At 42.8% G+C, this 24,072-nt stretch overlaps 1 protein-coding gene across 1 annotated transcript in view; it reads right to left on the bottom strand.

Moving 5' to 3' along the window:
• Positions 1-24,072, bottom strand: part of ITGB7 (integrin subunit beta 7) — a 132,686-nt gene that overhangs the window by 91,322 nt on the left and 17,292 nt on the right. Inside the window, exon 3 of the mRNA XM_077483870.1 lies at positions 17,293-17,380. Coding sequence (XP_077339996.1) covers positions 17,293-17,377 — 85 coding nt within the window. The 5' untranslated portion in view covers positions 17,378-17,380. The remainder of the gene's footprint in view (positions 1-17,292; positions 17,381-24,072) is intronic.

Below are 24,072 nucleotides of genomic sequence, written 5' to 3'. Positions count from 1 at the left end.
TTTCACCTAATAAATGTGGGATACTCTGACATTAGTAATTGATAACTGATGTCAATGGCAAGGACATATCGACCCAAAACAATGTAACTTTTGATGTACACACACACACACACTCAGGCTACCACAAGTTTACAAAATAGTGGCAAACAGTACTACTCAAGGCAGGCTTATGGCTGCTGCAAGTTTATTGCACTTGGTTTATGTACATGAAAAGCCTCCATCTGAAGTTTGTCTGGGCTTTTCACGTGCCAGTACCATAGGAAGTCTTAAGGTCAGCTGATGTCAGTTTGGTTAATGGTTATATGGGTTCCATGTTCTGTGCTCTCATTGTGTACACTAGGGTTGCACATTGTGGAGATGTACAGTGTCTTGAAAAAGTGCTCATACCCCTTGAAATTTTCCACATTTTACCATGTTACAACCAAAAACGTAAATGTATATTTGGGGGATTTTATGTGATAGACCAACACAAAGTGGCACATAATTGTGAAGAGGATTAATATCTAAAAAACGTGCATTTGTTTTCAGCCCCCCTTTCTCTGATACCCTAACTAAAATCTAGTGGAATCAATTGCCTTCAGAAATCACCCAATTAGTAAATAGAGTCCACCTGTGTGTAATTTAATCTCAGTATAAATACAGCTGTTCTGTGAAGCCCTCAGAGGTTTAGTTTAGTGAACAAACAGCATCACGAAATCCAAGGTACACCCCAGGCCGGTCAGGGATAAAGTTGTAGAGGAGTTAAAAGCAGAGTTAGGATATAAGTAAAATATCCCAAGCTTTAAACATCTCACGGAGCACTGTTCAATTCATCATCCGAACATGGAAAGTGTAAGGCACAACTGCAAACCTACCAAGACATGGCCGTCCAACTAATCTGGCAGGCCGGTCAAGGAGAGCATTAATCAGAGAAGCAGCTAAGAGGCCCATGGTAACTCTGGAGGAGCAGCAGAGATCCACAGCTCAGATGGGAGAATCTTTCCACGGGGCAACTATTAGTTATGCACTCCACAAATCTGCCCTTTATGGAAGAGTGACAAGAAGAAAGCCATTGTTGAAAGAAAGCCATAAGAAGTCCATTTGCAGTTTCCAAAAAGCCATGTAGGGGACACAGCAAACATGTGGTAGAAGGTGCTCTGGTCAGATGAGACCTAAATTGAACTTTTTGGCCTAAAAGCAAAATCTTATGTGTGGTGGAAAACTAACACTGCACATCACCCCAGGGGCGGATCCAGAGTCTAATCTCGGGAGGGGCACTGCTATAAAATATGTTTTTGGGGGGCAATTTATATGGGAAATGGCTGGTATTGGCGCTTCAATCATTACGGCACCATGGTTGTTATGGTGTCAGGATGATTGAAGCGCATTATTTCTATTAATACATTGTAATATAAAATTAAATGGTTCAACTCACCATATTGCAGAATCAGTGGGAGCCCTGAGGATGTCACTTGCCATGTCGCCTGCCACCAAATGTGGATTGTCACTTGTCACCAAATGCGGATTGTTACTTGCCATGTCACCTGCCACACATTGCGGATTGTCACTTGCCACGTAGCCTGCCACACATTGCAGATTGCCACTTGCCACGTCACCTGCCACACATTGCGGATTGTGACTTGCCACGTCACCTGCCACACATTGCGGATTGTCACTTGCCACGTCGCCTGCCACCAGATGCGGATTGCCACGTAGCCTGCCACACATTGCGGATTGCCACTTGCCACGTCACCTGCCACACATTGGGGATTGTCACTTGCCACGTCACCTGCCACACATTGCGGATTGTCACTTGCCACGTTGCCTGCCACACATTGCGGATTGTCACTTGCCACGTAGCCTGCCACACATTGCGGATTGTCACTTGCCACGTCACCTGCCACACATTGCGGATTGTCACTTGCCACGTTGCCTGCCACACATTGCGGATTGCCACTTGCCACGTCACCTGCCACACATTGCGGATTGTCACTTGCCACGTAGCCTGCCACACATTGCGGATTGTCACTTGCCACGTCACCTGCCACACATTGCGGATTGTCACTTGCCACGTCACCTGCCACAGATTGCGGATTGCCACTTGCCACGTAGTCTGCCACACATTGTGGATTGCCACTTGCCACGTAGTCTGCCACACATTGCGGATTGTTACTTGCCACGTCACCTGCCACACATTGCGGATTGTCACTTGCCACGTCACCTGCCACACATTGCGGATTGCCACTTGCCACGTAGCCTGCCACACATTGCGGATTGTCACTTGCCACGTCACCTGCCACACATTGCGGATTGTCACTTGCCACGTCACCTGCTACACATTGCGGATTGTCACTTGCCACGTCACCTGCCACACATTGTGGATTGCCACTTGCCACGTAGTCTGCCACACATTGCGGATTGCCACTTGCCACGTAGCCTGCCACACATTGCGGATTGTCACCTACTGGTGGTCTTTTGTTGGGTCCCAGAGTGAAGATAGGCAGCAGAGAGATGATGCAATCTCTCTGCTGCACACAGCTTCCTACACAGTGAGGGCAGGACTGGAGGGATGCAGGGCAGTGAGAGATGATGTCATCTCCCTGCTCCCCTGCCTGCTGGCTTCCTGATTGGCCAGCAGCCCTCCTAAGCCGACCAGCTGCCCCCCCCCCTCACCCGTCCACTCAGCGCGGGTACCCGCGGAACCGACCGCGATTGGACCCGCGGAACCGGCCGCGGGTACCCGCGGAACCGGCCGCGATTGGACCCGCGGAACCGGCCGCGATTGGACCCGCGGAACCGGCCGCGGGTACCCGCGGAACCAGCCGCGATTGGACTCACGGAACCGGCCCGCGGGTACCCGCGGAACCGGCCGCGATTGGACCCGCGGAACCGGCCGTGCTGTCATCAGCTGGCGGTATTCTCGGAGGGGGCAATTGACCCGTTGCCCCCCCCTGGATCCGCCCCTGCATCACCCTGAACACACCATCCCCACCATGAAACATGGTGGTTTCAACATCATGTTGTCGGGATGCTTTTCTTCAGCAGGGACAGGAAAGCTGGTCAGAGTTGATGGGAAGATGAATGGTGCCAAATACAAGGCAATATTAGAAGAAAACCTGTTAGAGTCTGCAAAAAACTTGAGACTGGGGCGGAGGTTCACCTTCCAGCAGGACAATGACCTTAAACATATACCAGAGCTACATTGGAATGGTTTAGATCTGGTAGCATATTCATGTGTAAGCCCTTGTACACACGGTCTGAGATTCCGACAACCAAATCCGTCGGATTTTGTCCGACGGATCTTGTCCGAAACTGTTGCATACACACGGTCGGACAAAGTTGTTGGAAAATCTGATCTTTGAGAACGTGATGACGTAATTTCGTTACGATGGGACTACGTTCAGGCTAGTAGCCAATAGCTTTGATGTAGGAATTTGATCTGAGCATGCGTGGCACTTTGTCCGATCGGAATTCTCTACACATGATCGGAGTATGTCCGATCGGAGCATTTTGGCGGAAAATAATTCCGGCAAGTTGGAAAATTTGGTCCGACGGAAACAGTCCGATGCAGACCACACACAGTCGGAATATCCAACAAAACGCTCCGATCGGACACATTCCATCGGAATCTCCGATTGTGTGTACAAGGGCTTAGAATGGCCCAGTCAAAGTCCAGACCTAAATCCAATTGAGAATCTGTGGCAAGACTTGAAAATTGCTGTTCACAGATGCTCTCAGATCCAATCTGACAGAGCTTGAGCTATTTTGCAAAGACGAATGGGCAAAAATGTCACTCTCTAGATGTGCAAAGCTGGCAGAGACATACCCGAAAAGACTTGCAGCTGTAATTGCAGCGAAAGGTGATCCTACAAAGTATTGACTCAGGGGGGCTGAATACAAATGCACGCGACACTTTTCACATGTTTGTTTGTAAAAAAATGTTAAAACCATTTATCATTTTCCTTCTACTTCACAATTATGTGCCGTTTTGGGTTGATCTATCACATAAAATCCCAATAAAATGCAACTGTGTTTTTGGTTGCAACATGACAAAATGTGGAAAATTTCAAGGGATATGAATACTTTTTTCAAGGCACTGTATAAGACAGGCTTACATGTGTCTTTGGTACATCCAGAGACATGCAGGGTAGTTTGTTTGCAGTGCAGTATCCAGCCCTTTTTAACTATAAAATGTACTGGCTTAGGGAGGCACTCCGGTCTATAAAGGCCACTGCGAGCACAGTAGGAGTAGATTCAACCCCAGGCCCCAAGAAGTATAAAAAAAGTTGTCTAATTATTACTTTTGTGTTATCTGCATAAAACTAATATTAAAGCTGACTATTAAAAATATAGCCTATAGCTTTGCAAAACTCCTCTTTATTAAAAGGATATGAATACAAATGCATGATACTACCTGCAAATACTACATTTTTATGAAATTGTTGTGGTGAGCAGAACCCCTTAAATACATCCACCAGTAAGTTTTATGCAATTACTAGAAGATGTTTTTTGGACAGGTAGCTAGATTATTCTCTGTGGGTGACTTTCCCTCTATAGGTTTTTCTCATAAAATAGTAGTAATCTTATAGCCAGGTATTTTTGTGGAATTCAGAAAGCTTTTTGTGATGTAACCTACAATTTAAAAAAGGATATAGTCAAGTCCAGGAGCCTAAATACATGTTTCAGGATTTAGCCTACGTTCACACTAGCCTGCATGTTAATGCAGTGTTTTAACGGGCAGGCTAGTACAGTGCTGGCTCCATGTTTCAGTGTGTTTTATTATGTTATTGGAAGTGTCATAGTGATACCATAATCATTTCACAGGACAGCGGCGAGGTGCCTTGAATTCTTTGCCATCCAGTTCGCTGCACAGCACGTTGTGACCTGTGCTTATCCAGTGTGGAAAAACACAGGTCACAACAAATAGTGTCAACAAGCCCTGGGTGTGAAGTATAGAAAATGTAGCAAAACCCAAATTTCATTCTTTGTAATGTTCACTGTATCTCATTTCTATATATGAGAGCTCCATCAGAAACATACAGGTGTTTGTGGTTACGCTCAATCTGAAGAATAAAAAATATAACGTTTTTGTTAACACGTTACATTCAGAGCGACTTTTTTTGTAATTTCCTTTAGACTTGGACCACAATGCGGAGGGTTTAGTTTGTTTCATGTGTGCCTATCTGGTAATAAACCACATTAATTATAGTTTTTAATTACATTTAACCACTGGAAAAGTCAAAACTTTGCAAAGATCCTATGATTCTCGTATAAAAATGTAACCACTTAAGCCTCTGACTATTTTCCAGCTAGAGGACCAGGCCCCTTTTTGCAATTCGGCACTGCGTCGCTTTAACTGACAATTGTGCGGTCGTGCGATTGTGGTTTGGTAAAAAAAAAAATTGCAATAAGCGATTATTGATTGGTTTGCGCAAAATTTATAGCGTTTACAAAATAGGGGATTGTTTTAAGGTATTTTTATTAATAATTTTTTTCTACTAATAATGACGCCGATCAGCGATTTTTATTGTGACTGCGACATTATGGCGGACACATCGGACATTTTTTACACATTTTTGGGACCATTGTCATTTATACAGCAATCAGTACTATACAAATGCACTGATTCCTGTGTAAATGACACTGGCAGTGAAGGGCTTAACCGGGGGTGGCAGTGTAGGAGTTAAGTGTGTCTTAGGGGCGTGTTACTAACTGTGGGGGGCTGGGCTGTGTACTAGTGAACACTGATCTCTGCTCCAATCACAGGAAGCAGAGATCAGTGTCACTTGTTGCTAGGCAGAACGGGGAGATGTTGTTTACAACGACATCTCCCCGTTTTCCTTCCCCGTGAGACGATCGCAGGTATCCCCTCGGCGATCAAGTCCGCGGGACCACGACCGGACTCACGGGGTCCCGACCGGCACACACGCGATGGCAGGGCAGCAAATTCAACTGGACGTACCTGTACGCCAGTATGCCTGCCCGTGCCATTCTGCCGATGTACATCGCCGTGCGCTAGTCGGGAACTGGTTAAAGCAAAATGCTTTTAATTAAATTAGAACTTTCAGTAGCCTAATAATAATATTTACATAATTCTTTGACAGCTAAATATAGTTTTATTCCACATCATTCAAAATGTGGAGCTACCTGGAGATATTCTGTACACTACCCCCGCAATATGACCCTTTAAATCAGGGGTGCCCAACCTTTTGAGGAGCGAGGGCTACTTTAGCGACTTGGTAATAGATCACGGGCCACAATGAGTGGAGCAGGCAGATGACAGGTCCATGTCTGCACATGCAGAGCAGACACTGACACAGCCCGCTCTATGGACCCTCCGATCCAATCAGCCCAAACAGAAGGGGAAGGATCCCCTTCTGTTTTTTTAAGCGGATCGGATTGGAGCTAGGCTGGTTTAAACGGACACGATGTAAACGGAAACGATGTAAACGGACGCAAGTCTGTTTACATCTGCAGCTCTATGGAAGTGAACGGAGGGTCTGATTGGGTCCACCTGAAAAACAGACAGGTGGGCTCAATCGAACTGATCGTGTGAAAGGGACCAAACTGAACTCAATCTTCACTTCTTCCTCAGCATTCCTGCAGATATTGCTGGCTGCTATTGCTGGCTGCTGCTGTCCCCCAAGTTGGTATGGCTGGTGGCTACTGCTGGCTGTCCTCCAGGGCTGGTGCTGCTGGCTGGTACTGTTGGCAAGTACTGTTGGTGGGTACTGCTGCATAGAACTGCCGGCTGGTACTGCTGGTGGGTACGGTTGGCAGGCAATGCTGGCGAGTACTGCTGGCTGGTTCCCAACCCACCATCCTCAAGCATCAGTGTGACAGAAGCCAGCACTGGGCGAAGCATGCGGCTCCAGTAGAGAGTAGAGCTGATGCTTCCTGTATCGCTCCTGTCACAGGCGGAGTACATTTTGTATCACTCTGTCTGTGACAGGAGCCGGCACTATACAGGAAGCATCGGCTCTTTCTCTAGTGCCAAGTCCATTCTTCACATTGATGCTCGGGGATGACGGGTCGGGAACCCACGATCTGGGCTTGTCAACCCGCCATCCTAGAGCAGGAGTTGGCAGGCCACATCAGAGGGCCAGCCAGCAGGCCAGGGGTTGGGAAACCCTGTTTCAATCAATACATGCCCTTAAAGCCATGAAGTATAGGCTACAAATTCATCTTGTATTCTGGTATATGGCTGTGAATCTTTAATTTTCTACTCATAACCAGGGTCATCTTTAATATCGATTGGACCCTGCACAATTGTTAACGCCTTCCTTCCTGTACCTTCCTGTACCTGGTAAAGGTGATAGTGACCACTAGGAAGGGAGCCAAAAAATCAACTCCCTTGCTACCGGTGGACCTGTCACCTTTACCAGGTACTTATGCTTAACAACTGGTTGCTTGTGTCTTGAACTAGTACTTGGTTACTCATAGCAACTACACTATTTCTCTTGCTTACTTGCTGATTTATCCCTTTGTATAAGCTGGGCTTTACACCCCTTTCCCCTATTTGCTAATGTCTTCCTGCTTCTACTACTGGCCAATCTGGAAGCGGGTCCTGAGACCTGATTGGCCAGGGAGTCTTAGGCCAATCGAGAAATGGAGGGACCGTATGTGTAGCTGACGGTGGAGTTAGACGGAGCAAATGCTGAATGTGTCTTTGGACACATAGGTGGAAACACTGATCCCTTGAGTAATGCACTCATAGTGTGGTTGATTAAAAAAAATTGCGCTTTTTGCTAACATCAGCAGTCCCAATTTAATTGGATATAAAGTTATTCACAAACTCACCATGTGTGTCCCCCTTTGCGGAACGGCCCACACTGGGTGCAGGGTGACACACACTTTTAACACACTGAGGCGGATGCTTTGTGCATTTGAGGGTTGATCTGGCCAGGGCTTGTACATCCCCTGAGGAAGCTATTGCGAAACATGTGGGGATGAATTGTTGCAAGTACCTCAACACTCATGTATCCAGGACCCTCTAAATATTATGTAAATTGTTAACAATGCACCATATGTGCTATTTTAATTGTATCAATAAAATATATTGTTTTTATTAAATACATTTCTTTCCACAAAAAATCCTTCTTCTCTGTATAAATTATATATGGCACCGTAAAAATCCCATCCCCACGTCTTCTTCATTTTTAATTATGAATTTATATGTTTTTTCACATGAGCACTATACATTTACTGTGCATTTGAGTTTACGCTCCCTTATTTTATTTTTTATTCACTGGCACTTTACCTTTGGTCAATATTTGTGTGTTTTTATGTTATGTATGCATTTGGTATCCAATATTGGGTGTATAGTACATAATACCTTGCACAGCACTTTTCAATTTAATTATTTAATAATCTATTTTGATTTTAGCTGCTGTATTTTATATTGATCCAATACCTTTTATATTTATTTTATTTTTGATGAGATCATATTTATAGCACAGCGTAGTATTTACTCATTACCTGACTAGCATGCCTGTTTCCTTATAACTGGCATCTAGCAATTTTGAAAAATAGGTCAGCTTTAGTTGCCCCCATGCTTCCATCTTGACAAATTAATTTTATGGAAATGATTTAGTCCCATACCCCAGTGACACCTAGTCGGGTTAGGCACCTCATCCCCCGATAAATATGTTATAAAAAGTAAAGGAATGAAAGAGGGGAATTTTTTTAGCGGTGCAAAGTATAACAGTGATATACACAAAATATACAAAAAATTCATGTTATTTTATTACATATACATTAAAAGGACATAGGAATACAAAATTATGCAAACAGTTGTATACACATGATTACTGAACTGAAAGGATCCCGGTAGTGGGTGTTGGCAGGATAATCGCACTTGTTCCCGACATGTTTCGCAATGTGCTTCTTCAAGGGAAACAGTTGCATCTTTCCCTTGAAGAAGCACATTGCGAAACATGTCGGGAACAAGTGCGATTATCCTGCCAACACCCACTACCGGGATCCTTTCACTTCAGTAATCATGTGTATACAACTGTTTGCATAATTTTGTATTCCTATGTCCTTTTAATGTATATGTAATAAAATAACATGAATTTTTAGTATATTTTGTGTATATCACTGTTATACTTTGCACCGCTAAAAAAATTCCCCTCTTTCATTCCTTTACTTTTTATAACAAATTAATTTTATGTTTTTATCAAAAACTTTTTTAGACATAAAAAGACATACAAAACAGCAAGCACAATTACAATAAGAAAAAGGGTACATACACAAGATATGAGGCATTAAAAAAAATGTGAGTTGCACATCTAAGCCATGCATATAAGGTTTCGGTGTTCCCTGCAAAAGTCTGCATTCATATACTATTAATGACAGGCTAAATACACCTGTATCACTAATTACAGGATAAATCCATCTGGAGACTGCATACTTGCATAGGCATGCACAGAGGGTGTTCCAGGCGTGCATGGGAATGCCCTAATCTCTCTATGCAGTGCAGATTCCCCCTACTACCTGGGCTTTCCCCTCATCAGCATACCATCCCGTTACCGGCCGGTTACAACAATTTGTTTTTTTTGCTTGCTGTAGAATGGCGCACTGAAGCGCCTGCATATTGTGAGTACCCTGTGTGGGACCTGTTTATTTTTGTTTCAATAAATTGCATAAGCATACTATACTAGGAGTTCCTTTTTTCATTGATTTACTGAGGCACATTGACGATTGATCCAAGATCCCGGACACACTGTTGAACCCTGTAGTGGTTCTAAAGCATGTATTGACCAAGCTCAACAGCAAGGTCACACACCTTAAGGTGAGCCTTCATTACATGGGGGGGAGCACCTGAGTGAAAACACAGCGTCTGATTATCGCATCACTTTCACAGCATACTGAATCGCATGGAGTGTGGAGCACCTGTAAAATGGATCAATTTGAACTTTGCACAGTGCACTTAAGCACTTTTTTATAATTACAGTATTTGGATCTATTTAGCTTCCCACGGACTTATTTGCTTTACATTGTCACTTTATTATTTGGCTATTAATCACTTGTTATTTTATATATTTTATATAAATTATTATTACCACGGTGTAGAGGATATATTTTTACCAGTTCAAAGGCTTTATGCTTATACCGTTGATAGCGCAGCATTTTTAATGCGATTTTAGTACTTTTACATGGTTTATGAGACATATTTACCGCTTGCAGCTGATTCAAAGAGGATTTATTGGTTTATTATTGTTAGTGGAGGCTGACAGGACGTTCTATATAATTTTATCTTTGTTATAAAGTTAGCTGCTTAAGTCAGATATATATGTCGTCTATAAATATATATCATAACAGCTCTATAAAATTAGATATTTTTTTACAGAAGGTGTGTCTTGAGGTTTTCTGCTGTGGGCTCCGGAATTATTATTCATCTTCGGTTAACTATGCTAGGTGTGGACTTTGAGGTCTGTTTTCAAAATTGGTTGTTGTAATTTGTGTCTTTTGAAACATATAAGAAAAAACATCCAATTCCACCTAGGGAATTAATCTGGTACTTAAAAATGAAACATATTTTAACAACTTAAGGACCGCCGCATGTAAATGTACATCGGCACAATGGCACCGACAGGCACAAGCATGTATGTGTACGTGCTTGACTTCCAGCGGGTGGGGGGTCCAATCGGACCCCCTCCCGCTGGCTGCGGCCGTCCGTTTCACTTTAGGAGCGATCCGGGGTGAGGGGATGGCCGTTGGTTTCTGGCCATCCCCTCTCGATCGCTCCTGGTGAATGAGAAGCTTCCCCCGCCTGTGTAGTGTAAACACAGGCAGGGAGGAAGTGATGTCATTCTCCTCGGGGCGGTCTTTTTGACCGGACTGCGAGGAGAACACGTAGTAAGTGCACCAAACAGTACACTGACATGTAGGTACACTTAGGCACACAAATCGCCCCCCGATCACCCCCCGCCCCCCCCCAGTCACAGTGTCACTGATTGCAGTGATCATTTATTTACTGATCTCTGCATTTAGTGTCAGTTGTGACAGTAAAAAGTAAAAAGTGTCAGGGCAGTTAGTGTTAGGTCCCCCTACCCCCCTAATAAAGGTTTAACCCCCTGATTGCCCCTAGAGTTAACCCTTTCACCCCCTTTTGCCAGTGTCACTAAGCAATCATTTTTCTGATCACTGCATTAGTGTCATTGGTGCCGCTAGGTAGCTAGTTATTTTTTTAGGTTCACCGCCAGGTTTTTATAGCGTTAGGTACCCCCAATAAAGGTTTTAACCCCCTGATTGCCCCTAGAGTTAACCCTTTCACCAGCGATCACCGTATAAGTGTCACTGGTGATGCTGGTTAGCCAGTTATTTAGTTATTTAGGTTCCCCGTCAGGTTTTTATATAGCGTCTGGGACCCCATATACTACCTAATAAAGGTTTTAACCCCCTGATTGCCCCTAGTTAACCCTTTCACCCCCTTTTGCCAGTGTCATTAAGCAATCGTTTTTCTGATCGCTGCATTAGTGTCACTGGTGCCGCTAGGTAGCTAGTTATTTTTTATGTTCACCGCCAGGTTTTTATAGCATTAGGTACCCCCATATACTACCCAATAAAGGTTTTAACTCCCTGATTGCCCCTAGAGTTAACCCTTTCACCAGCGATCACCGTATAAGTGTCACTGGTGATGCTGGATAGCCAATTAGTTATTTAGGTTCCCCGTCAGGTTTTTATGTAGCGTCAGGGATTCCCATATCCTACCTAATAAAGGATTTTAACCCCCTGATTGCCCCTAGTTAACCCTTTCACCAGTGATCACCATATAAGTGTTAAGGGTGACTCTGGTTAGTTTGCTTTTTATAGCATCAGGGCACCCACCATTTATTACCCAATAAAGGTTTAACCCCCTGATCACCCGGCGGGTGATATCAATTAGGTTTTAGGGTCAGGGTCTGTGTCGCCCCAGGCAGCGCTAGGTTAGTGCCAGTACCGCTAACACTCACGCGCAAAGCATACACCTCCCGTAGTGGTATAGAATCTGAACAGATCAATATCTGATCTGATCAGATCTATACTAGCGTCCCCAGCAGTTTAGGGTTCCAAAAAAACGAATTGTTAGCAGGATCAGCCCAGATACCTGTTAGCACCTGCGTTTTGCCCCTCCGCCCAGCATCGATCGATCACTGTCACTTACAAAACACTAAACACATAAATGCAGCGTTCGCAGAGTCAGGCCTGATCCCTGCGATCGCTAACAGCTTTTTTTGGTAGCGTTTTATATTTAAATCCGGAAGGCAGTGCTTGGTTTTCGGGGTCCTGTACGTGGTTAGGCTCCCAAAAAGTCCCCCACATGTGGAATCCCCGTACTTAGGAAGAAGCAGCAGAATTTATTTTGGGGTGTAATTTCACTTATGTCCATAGCATGTGTGAGCAATATATCATTTAGTGACAACTTTGTGCAAAAAAAAATTAAAAATTGTAATATTCCTGCAACTTGTGGCAAAACATAAAATATTTCATGGACTCAACATGCCTCTCAGTAAATAGCTTGGGGTGTCTACTTTCCAAAATGGGGTCATTTGGGGGGGTTTTAAGCTATTTTGGTATTTTATGGCCTTCGAAACTGCGATAGGTAGTGAGGAGTGAAATCAAAAATTTGCACCCTTAGAAATCCTGAAGGCAGTGATTGGTTTTCGGGGTGCCGTACGCGGCTAGACTCCCAAAAAGTCCCACATATGTGGTATCCCCGTACTCAGGAGAAGCAGCAGAATATATTTTGGGGTGCAATTCCACATATAACTATGGCATGTGTGAGCAATATATCATTTCGTTTTTTACTAAAGACTAGGGATGAGCCGAACACCCCCCGGTTCGGTTCGCACCAGAACTTGCGAACGACCCCCGCGTTCGGTACGAACGTTAGAACCCCATTGAAGTCTATGGGACTCGAGCGTTCGAATTGGAAAGTGCTAATTTTAACGGCTAATATGCAAGATAGTGTGCTAAAAAGGGTTTGGCGACCTGCCTCCTGCCTCAGGGGACATGGGTCACTGCAAAAAAAAGTTTTAAAAACTACCGTTTTGGCGGGAGCAGTGATTTTAATGACGATTAAAGTGAAAAAAAAAAGTGAAATATTCCTTTAAATATGGTGCCTGGGGGGTGTCTATAGTATGCCTGTGAAGTGCCACGTGTTTCCCGTGTTTAGAACAGTCCCTGCACAAAATGACATTAAACGGAAATAACACCATTTAAAACTGCTTGCGGTTTTAATGTTATATCTGGTTCCTGCAATATGGTTGAAAATCATTCAGAAAAATGGCATGGGTAGCCCTCCCTGCCCATTACCAGCCTATTTGGGTCTTGTACACATATTAAGGGGAACCCCGTACCCATATTAAAAAAAGGAAATGCGTGTGGCCCCCAGGCCCTATATACTCAGAACAGCAGTATACAGGCGGTGCAAACAAGACAGGGACTGTGTAGGTTTGTTGTGTTAAGTTGAATCTGTTTGTCATTTTCAACCGGTACATTTTTAAAGTGTAGCTCCAGTCAAAAAAAATATCTTTAAGCTTTTTGGAAAACATAGGGAAGGATTATCACCCCTGTATAATTTTGTTTTGTCGTCCATCTTTTTTCATCTCACTTGCTGCTGTCTCCTTGCGTTTGCAAGTAGGAGATGTTTGTAAGTTGGATGTTTGAAAGTAGGGGCCTGCCCTATATTATAGCGGTATGTACTGGGTACAGAGCACGCAGACAGCACGCACTATCTCCTAACACTACTGACTGCAAGCTCTATTATTAACCACTTGTTAGCCCAATGTTTGCATAAAGTGAAAGATGAAGTTATGCTGAGTAAATAGATATCAAACATGTCACTCTTCAAAATTGCACATGCCCGTGGAATGGCGCCAAACGTCGCTACTTAAAAAATCCCCATAGGCGACGCTTTAAATATTTTTTTACTGGTTACATGTTTTGAGTTGCAGAGGAGGTCTAGGACTAGAATTATTGCTCTCGCTCTAACATTCTCGGCGATACCTCACATGTGTGGCACATGCGAGCACATGGGGACATGGGCGCTTTAATTTTTATTTTATTTTTTTATTGTTCATTTTACTTTATTTTAGTTTGACATTTTTTTTCCCAAAAATATATTTTTGATCACTTTTATTTCTATTACAAGAAATGTAAACATCCCTTGTAATAGGAATATGGGATGACAGGTCCTCTTTACAGTGAAATCTGGGGGGTCAATATGACCCCACATCTCACCTCTAGGCTGGGAAGCCTGAAATAAAAAATTAAAAAAAAGATTCTGGCTTTGATCGTACTGGCGAGTTGGTAGAAGCACCAGAGGGCGGTGAGGGGTGGGGGTCGTCTATGGCTGGGTACTTCAGGGTATCACCGTGTATGGCTGGGTATCTCTGAGTATGGCTGGGTATGGCAATTTATGGCAGGGTATTACAGAGTATTGGCGGGGTATTGGCGGGGTACTACAGAGTAATAGCAGGGTACTGCAGAGTATTGGGGGTACTGCAGAGTAATGGCGGGTACTGCAGAGTATTGGGGGGTACTGCAGAGTAATGGGGGTTACTGCAGAGTAATGGGGGGTACTGCAGAGTAATGGCGGGGTACTGCAGAGTAATGGCAGGGTACTGCAGAGTATTGGGGGGTACTGCAGAGTAATGGGGGTTACTGCAGAGTAATGGGGGTACTGAAGAGTAATGGCAGGGTACTGCAGAGTAATGGCAGGGTACTGCACTGCAGAGTAATGGCAGGGTACTGCACTGCAGAGTAATGGCGGGGTACTGCACTGCAGAGTAATGGCGGGGTACTGCACTGCAGAGTAATGGCGGGGTACTGCACTGCAGAGTAATGGCGGGGTACTGCAGAGTAATGGCGGGGTACTGCAGAGTAATGGCAGGGTACTGCACTGCAGAGTAATGGTGGGGTACTGCACTGCAGAGTAATGGCGGGGTACTGCAGAGTAATGGCGGGGTACTGCAGAGTAATGGCGGGGTACTGCAGAGTAATGGCGGGGTACTGCAGAGTAATGGCGGGGTACTGCAGAGTAATGGCGGGGTACTGCACTGCAGAGTAATGGCGGGGTACTGCACTGCAGAGTAATGGCGGGGTACTGCAGAGTAATGGCGGGGTAATGCAGAGTATGCACTGGTATTGCAGAGTATTGGCAGGGAATTGAGGGGTTAAATTCGGTGAGCAGCGATGTGGGCACTGCAGATGCAGCCCACATCGCTGCTGACACCGATCTCTTTCCCCTCCGCTGTACCGATCGGTACAGAAAGGGGAGGGAGGAACAGGTGTCATAACATGACGCCGGTTTGTTTCCAAGTGATCACTCCGTCATTACCGTGATGCGCCGGGTCCTATGGACCCGGCGGTCACGGATGCTCTCGAGTGCGCACACCTCGGGGCACACGAGAGCAGAATTCTGGGAGGCCGTTAATTAACGGCCTCTCTGAGTTAAACAACCGCCCTGAAGCCGTTAATCGGCAATGGGCAGTTGTTAAGTGGTTAAAGCTAGATCACTAGCTATATAGGTGAGGTGAATATAGTGGTGTATACTGCAGTCAGGGCACAGACAACAACCACTACACAGCAGCAAGATAGGAAATCAGCCAAAAACGATTGGTGTGTACTGTGTTGAAGGTACACAGAACACCCACTGCTTCAGATGCAAAGTAACACACTACAGGAGGCCGCCTTAAAGGCGGCCTTATATAGTGTGGGGCGTGCACTACACAGTCTGAGCTATGATTGGCCACAGGCAGGATGCTCTCCTCGCTGCCGGCGCTGCGATTGGCCAAGCATGTGGGGTCACAGTGCATGCTTGGCCAATCATCGGACAGCAATGCACTGCGCCGAACGCACGAACAGCCAATGTTCGAGTCGAACGTACGTTCGACTCGAACACGAAGCTCATCCCTACTAAAGACATGTGGCTGAATACATTTTGGCCTAAATGTATGACAAAAATTTAGTTTATTCGATTTTTCTTATAACAAAAAGTAGAAAAAATATTTTTTTTAAAAAAAATTCTGTCTTTTTCCTTTTATATTGCAAAAAAAAAATATCGCAGAGGCAATCAAATACCATCAAAAGAAAGCTCTATTTGTGGGAAGAAAAGGACGCAAATTTTGTTTGGGTACAACATTGCATGATCGTGCAATTACCAGTTAAAGCAGTGCAGTGCGAAATTGTAAAAAGACCTCTGGTCCTTAGGCTGACAATTGGTCCAGGGCTTAAGTGGTTAATAGACACTGAAAATATAGCCTCCAACCTTACAAAAAATGCAGAACAGACCCTCATGCCCCAGGCATGATCACACATATCTGTTCCAAACTCCCACCTAATTTGCAATTACAACTTCCAACCTACACTAATGGGAAACTAAACTTTGCAAAACAGTCTGGAGAGAAGAATAGACCTCCTTTAGCTATCCACAGCCAAAGGTTCTGCAACTTTAGCTGCTGTGAAGCCAGCTACAGAGTATTATTTTGGTGGTATTTGGTCCCAGCCTGTATCTCAAAGGCTATCCCAACCCATACCCAAAATTGATTTAGTGCCTGTTTGCTACCTGATACATTCAGCTATATTTGGTGGTACTTTCATAGGATTAGACGTTTTTGGATGTGAATTTATCAGACAATTTTTATGGTGTTGCAATGCAGCATTTGAAAAACAAAAAACCTTAACGCTATACTACGCAAAAGACTTGATGGGAGAAGAAAGCACCAATTAAAAAAGAAAAACACATAAATACACAGCAGCGAAAAGGACCATAGGTAAAGCTTGGATATCCATGATTTTACACTTCCAGCATGTCTCCCACATAATATTTTCTTAAAAAACTTACTGCCATATAAGATGAAAAAGTTGTACATTTTAAACAAATCCTGAACCCATGGATGGAGCACTACCACCTGATAACTTCGATCTGGCCTTGCTAGCCATCATTTCTCTTCTTCTCCAGTGACACAGACCCAGCAGCATGCATAGAGCTCCTTGGTCTCCCCATCATAAAACATGCCCTTTTTCTCCACATACCCTCCCACTTTTTTTTTTTCTTCCACTCTTATCTCCCAATCCCTCTCTGCCACCTTCATTTCCCCCCTTTTTTCCCTTTTCCCCTCCCTTACACCCCATTTCATCTCATAAATACATTTTCCCTCTTCTCTACTTTTATAAATTCATTTCTTCTCCTCTAGTACATCAACCCCACCATGTTACCCCAAAGTAAAAAGACATTATAATTAAATGCATCCATTCCACATAGCTTTGGCAGCTACGGCACTTGGCCTCCAGTTCTTTATATAATTATGGATTGAATTATATTACCTGCTTGAGTTTCTGTCTCCTGCAATCCAGATGTCCCAAGGATCAGCAACAAACCAACAGCATAAATTAAAGCCACAGACTTCATGTTCTGGAAGAAGAAAATATTTAACATATGTAAACACATTTCATTTAACTGTGATTAAAAAAAGTAAATTCTTGTCAATATTGCATTAATGAGACAACTACGGACCCAGATTTGAACATTCAAAATATCCCGTAGTGTCCAGTGAACAATTAGATGCAGACATTGGCAGAGATTACCTCAGAGACTGCCATGATTCATAGATTACCAACCATGAGGGTATGGACCACATCTAAGGAATTTGAAAAGGATGTCACTGCGTTGTCTATTGCAACAAATCAGCCTCTTAATTTTTTTACTTGCTACATAAGGCAATGTGTGTTTTGTAAACCTCATATTCTATCTATAATAGATAATAAATATACTAAATAGCATCAATTTAAGTCTGTACAAATCTTCATGGCACTTTGTAACACCAGTGCTCTTCATTCTGTTGAACAGAGACTTTATTTGAAGGAATCATATACTACATACTAAATGCATACAAGTGGCAGGTGTGTTGCTTATAAACTTTATTGTGGCTTTCTTAAATATAATGTCCCACTACCACAAAGCTTTATGCATTTTCAAAGACTATATATTTCCTGACACACCTAGTAATACTTCAAGCATTGCTTTCATTTCATTATCTTCTAATATACCTTCAGCAGGGAAGGGGAAAAATGTAAACTACAATTAATACAAGCATGTGCACAAATGGAGCAGTCACTGGTGACTTTCAGATATAATGCTTTATAAAAGTATATTCTTAATTACTAAGCAGCCTTCAAAAATATGGATCATAAGCTTGCCAAAGGGTTTGAGAAAACTCAACGAAGGAGAGGACAAGTGGAAGGGCTCTTTCCCATGACCCATTTTTACTACCCCTGATTGGGTTTTTTATGACAATAGTTTCTCAAATGTATTTAGCTTCCCTTGAAAAAGTCACGTGACCTGTGATGCAACGCATCGGAAGGAGGAGCCAGTCACGTCATCCCAGTGCTGAGCTACACAGAGGTGCTGTGAGGAGGAGTAAGCCTACGAGCCTGACTGTTACTAACACACCTGTTTTACCTGGACACATGTGAGTGTATCCATCTTAGCCTTACATACCCTGTTTCCCCTAAAATAAGACCTAGCGTGATTGTCGGTGTTGGCTGCAATATAAGCCCTACCACCCAAATAAGCCCTACTCTGTTTCCTCAAACATAAGCCCTACCCTGAAAAGAAGACCTACAAGGACTTTAACTAGGGCTTATTTGGGGGGTAGGGCTTTTATTGCAGCTATCACCGACAATCACACTAGGTCTTATTTTAGGGGAAACAGGGTAGCTCAGTTGTTCTTACAATATCGCGCAATATTATTTATATTCTTTTTGATAATCGGCATCCATGGTGAAAGGAATCATTTGTATCGAGGATTACAGTTATTTACAAGGGGTTTGAAGAACCTTACTGTTATTCACCGCAGATTGGAGTAAATTTTATCATCACATGTATGTGAGGATTCCAGAGACTCTTTGTGCCTAGATTGTTGGAATGTGACTGGGTATTTCATAGGCGGTCATTATTATTGGATTATCATATTTTGAAATGGAAGATTCACACTGTATTGATTTATTCACTATTTTTGGCTCACTTTATGTGAACACTGGCACATCTATTATGTGTTTAGGTGGCACTGACTGTGCATTTATCAAAGGTTGACAGTAGCACACCAATTGTTTACAGATATTTTATTTATATACACACACACATATATGTACAAATATATATGTAAGCTTGCTGTCATTTATCCAAAATTAAGTCACAAGCAAACGAAAAAGAAGAAAAGTAAAGAAAAGGACAATAAAGCATAGAAAAAACACAACATTGTCCAAATCCAGGCTTATGAATGCCCAAAAAGGATTAACCCAAAACACTTGTTTATTGAATACATGACAAAATGTCTATGCACACATGATAAACATTCATAGCTGTGTATGTAAATAGATGTATAAAGCAAAATCACACTGGGTAGTAAAAGTTCAGAACCAAAAAACTTTGTTCAGCTAAACTGAGCCTCAATGTAATCGGACTATTGATGTGAAAAACACATGCTGCTGACTGGTGATGAAAGAGTAGCCATCAAAAGTCAAATCTACGAAAGACATAAGGACAAAAGGAGCCTAGTAACAAGAAGCAATGGATTCCGGTATAAAATATAAACATCAGAATGTACAAATCGCAACAGTGACAAAATAATGGGAAAAGATATGGAATTGATGTATTATATATACACACACATGCATGTCTGAAATTATTCACATGCACTGCATGCATACAAAAATATATAGACCTGGATGGAACAAAAACTAAACTAATTATAAAAATGTGTGATGTCCCATTCATGGTTTATTCCAAAAGGTTTTCTGGTATTAAAATAAAAAATCCAAAAAACCTCCCTTTTTCAGAGAAGTTTGAAAACATATCCTCCACTAATAGGCGTCAAGACTTTTTCTAGAATCTGTATACCTGCAAAGGTACTGCTGCCATTATGGTATTGGTTGAAGTGTCTAGCAACATTTGTGGAAACATTTTTCTCAATGCTGTACAAATTTTCTTGAAATCTATCCGAGTCTCCTAGTGGTAAGTCCAAAGTATTGCACATTGCAGGACTTGCATGTAACAACATCAATGACATACCATGTGTTGCAGAGAAAGATTTGATTTGATGCGTTATTTAGAGAGAAGGATCGTATTGAATCCCCCTTAATGATGTGCTTGCAACACGAACATCCAGTCACACCGCAACCATAATTTCCTTTGAAGTGCAACCAAGTGGTGGACCTCAAGGTGGTAGGATCAAACAAACTAGGGGACAAAGAATTGCCCAAAAGTAGGTGCACGTCTGCGAATGAAATTTATTCCATCCTTCAAGAGGTCTGCACATACACTATCTTCAAACAGTATAGGCAAATATTGATGTACAATGGTTTTGATCTCATTAAATTCCCTACTGAAGGATGTGCTCAAAGTGGGTCTCTCTTTGTCAAAAAATAGTTTTTTCTATTTGTTTTTGTTCCATATTTGGATTGGCTCAAAAGTTCCGACCTGTCTTTGGAATCTGCAATTGCGCAGGCTCTATCTAACATATATTTGGGATATCCCCTCTGTAAAAACCGCAAGTAAAGAGCCCTCGCTTCTTTCTCATAAGATGATTGGTCGCTGTACAATCTCCGGATTCTCAAAAACTGGCCAACAGGGATACCCCTGACGGTATGTCTGGGGTGGCCCGACTGAGACATGAGCAAAGTATTGCCAGACATGGGTTTCCTGAACAAACTGGTGTGAATGCTATTGTCAAAGCCACACAGATGTACGTCCAAAAAAATCAATATCTCTTGAATTACACTGTCCTGTAAACTGTAATTGTCTGTCATTCGAATTGAGGTGTTGTAGAAACTCTAGCGAGCCAAGTTCTCTGTCCCTAATAAAGATAAGGTCATCTATGTAGCGATAGAATAGTTTAATCGACGACCTAAAAGGATTGTCAACACCATATATGTGACGCCGTGTTTTACTATGTGCCTCATTCCAAAATAGAATGCTATGACCTCCAGAGCTTTCTCATGTGGAATACAGGAATATAAACTCGAGACATCACATGTGAATAGCGTTCTGTTTGGAACGAGGCACACAGTATAACATTGAGGACAGACTTTTTGTTTTAGATATCCTACAATATCTCTTGACACACAATTTTTTCACTTTCAATGGAGACTGGTTCCTCCAGAGGTGTGGAGCAGCCATGGGAGCCAAGTTCTCACCGTCAGACAGTTCCCCTAAAAATCCACACCAGACCTGAAGGGCCTGGTATGGATTTTGGGGGGTACCCCACACCATTTTTTTTTACATTTTTGCGCAGGTTTCCCCTTCATATACATACCAGACCTGAAGGGCTTTGTGTGGATTTGGGGGGACCCCCGCACCATTTTTTTTTAAATTTGGCACAAGGTTCCCCTTAATATCCATACCAGACCCGAAGGGCCTGGTAATGGACTGGGGGGAACCCACTCCCTTTTTTTCAATTTGTTTTTTATGTATATTGCCAGGATCCGGCAATACATTACAGCCGCAAGCAATTTTTCATTAAATTTTTTCCTTTAGAAATTTCATTTTGCTGTGGGACTGTTATGAACATGGGAACGATGCACTACTTTACAGGCAGACTAAGGGGACCCCCAAGCACGATATTTAAAGGAATATTTAATTTTACTGTTTCGCTTTAAGCATTATTAAAATCACGGCACCTGAAAAAACTGCAGTTTTTAAAACTTTTTGTTTGCATTGATACATGTCCCCTGGGGCAGGACCCAGGTCCCCAAACACTTTTTATTTCAATAACTTGCATTTAAGCCTTTAAAATGAGCACTTTCAATTTTTCATATTCATGTCCCATAGACTTTAACGATGTTCGTACAAATTTTTTGCCTGTTCGCATGTTCTGCTGTGAACCGAAACAATGGTGTTCGGCTCATCCCTACTGCAGATCAATCAAAGCTGTTATGTTGCTACTCCTAGTGATAAACAGTTATTTTCCAATAACTCTGCTGCCCAGACTCCTCAAGCTCCAGTCCATTGCAGAGTATGAAAAAGCTAATTAGTATAGTGTCTTGAAAAAATATTCATACCCCTTGAAATTTTCCACATTTTGGCATGTTACAACCAAAAATCTAAATGTATTTTATTGGGATTTTATTTGATAGACCAACGCAAAGTGGCACGTAATTGTAAAGTGGAAGGAAATGATAAATGGTTTTCAACATTTTTTGCAAATAAATATATGAAAAGTGTTGTGTGCATTTAGCCCCCGAGTCAATACTTTGTAAAACCACCTTTCGCTGCAATTACAGCTGCAAGTCAGAGAGTGAAATTTTTGCCCATTATTCTTTGCAAAATAACTCAAGCTCTGTCAGATTTGGATGGAGAGTGTCTGTGAACAGTCATTTTCAAGTCTTGCCACAGATTGTCAATTGGATTTAGGTCTGGACTTTGACTGGGCCATTCTAACATATGAATCTTATTTGATCTAAACTATTCCATTCTATGTCTGGCTGCATGTTTAGGGTTGTTGTCCTGCTGGTAGGTGAACCTCCACCCCAGTCTCAAGTCTTTTGCGGACTCTAACAGTTTTTTTTCTAAGACTGCCCTGTATTTGGCTCCATCCATCTTCCCATCAACTCTGACCAGCTTCTCTGCTGAAGAAAATCATCCCCACAACATAATGCTGCCACCACCATGTTTCATGGTGGGGATGGTGTGTTCAGGGTGATATGCAGTGTTAGTTTTCCACCACACATATCATTTTGCTTTTAGGCCAAAAAGTTACATTTTGGTCTTAACTGACCAGAGCACCTTCTTCCACATGTTTGCTGTGTACCCAGCACGGCTTCTCGCAAACTGCAAATGGGACTTCTTATGGCTTTCTTTTAACAATGGCTTTCTTCTTGCCACTCTTCCCTAAAGGCCATATTTGTGGAGTACACCACTAATTGTTGTCATGTGGACAGGTTCTCCCACCTGAGCTGTGGATCTCTGCAGCTCCTCCCGAGTTACTGTGGGCCTCTTGGCCGCATCTCTGATTAATACTCTCCTTGCCCGGCCTGTCAGTTTAGATGGACGCCAATTTCTTGGTAGGTTTGCAGTTGTGCCATACTCTTTCCAGTTTCGGATGATGGATTGAACAGTACTCCGTGAGATGTTCAAAGCTTGAGATATTTTTTTTATAACCTAACCCCTGACCCTCTGTCTGGACAGTGCTGTTTGGCCCTGTGCTGATCGCATGCACCCTCCCAAAAAAAAAAAAACTCTCTAGCAATACACACCAAACTGAGCATGTGTAGAGTGCCTCCAAGGCTCTGTTCTATCAGCAGATGGATTGGGGACAGTAAACGAAGGAGAGGATCAGAGAAGACAAGCTCAAACAGCCTTTTTTACACAATGCAGAGGTTTAACCCCTTAGGTTCCACAGTGAGTATAACAAGCATGCTTTACTGCATATACAGACTGATTTTACTGTTGTGGGTTTAGTAACACTTTAATTCATTTTGTGGGCAGACCTGTCGGCACCACCTGGCTTGCCAAACATTGATTTTTCAATTGATTTTTGCTGAAGGAGTCAGGGGAATAGTTAGTCAGCCGAACCGTGTCTGCATCCAGTCAGATCCAGAAACTGTTCAGGTATTCTGACAGCTGCGGGTGCCAGCTGTCGGAACAAAATAGCTGGTACCACAGATTCACCCATCCTTACTTTCCTATTTTAGACAGCACTGATACAGTGACATCAGGACTGCCTCAGAGGAGGTATTGAAGGGATCAGTCACAAGAAGCTGCTTAAGGAGATTGGTTCACTGTACCGGAAGTTACCTACTTGTATTAATGCCTGCATTACAGGGATAATTACACTTTACTGGGGGCAAGCTGCAAAAGAATAGGCTATGAAGGTCTGCTACATGAGGTAAGTTGCAAAACAGTATATTTTTATATTTGCCTGGAGTTTAGCTTTAATTTTTGAATTGTATGTGTTAGTTTGTAACTTTGACCAAGACAATATGTGATAAATTCAGAAAATGGTCTCTAAAGCAAAAGGAAAACCAAGAAACCATAGAACTTCAATGCCTGTCATTTTTTACATGCTTGACTTTATATTCTGCAGGAAAAAAACAGCTACTAGTATT

The sequence above is a fragment of the Lithobates pipiens genome, unplaced genomic scaffold, assembly GCF_037356315.1.
Source record: "Lithobates pipiens isolate NorthernLeopardFrog02 unplaced genomic scaffold, aLitPip1_a1.2 Scaffold_16, whole genome shotgun sequence".
NCBI classification, from domain to species: domain Eukaryota; kingdom Metazoa; phylum Chordata; class Amphibia; order Anura; family Ranidae; genus Lithobates; species Lithobates pipiens.
This window is presented reverse-complemented; position numbering and strand designations above follow the sequence as displayed.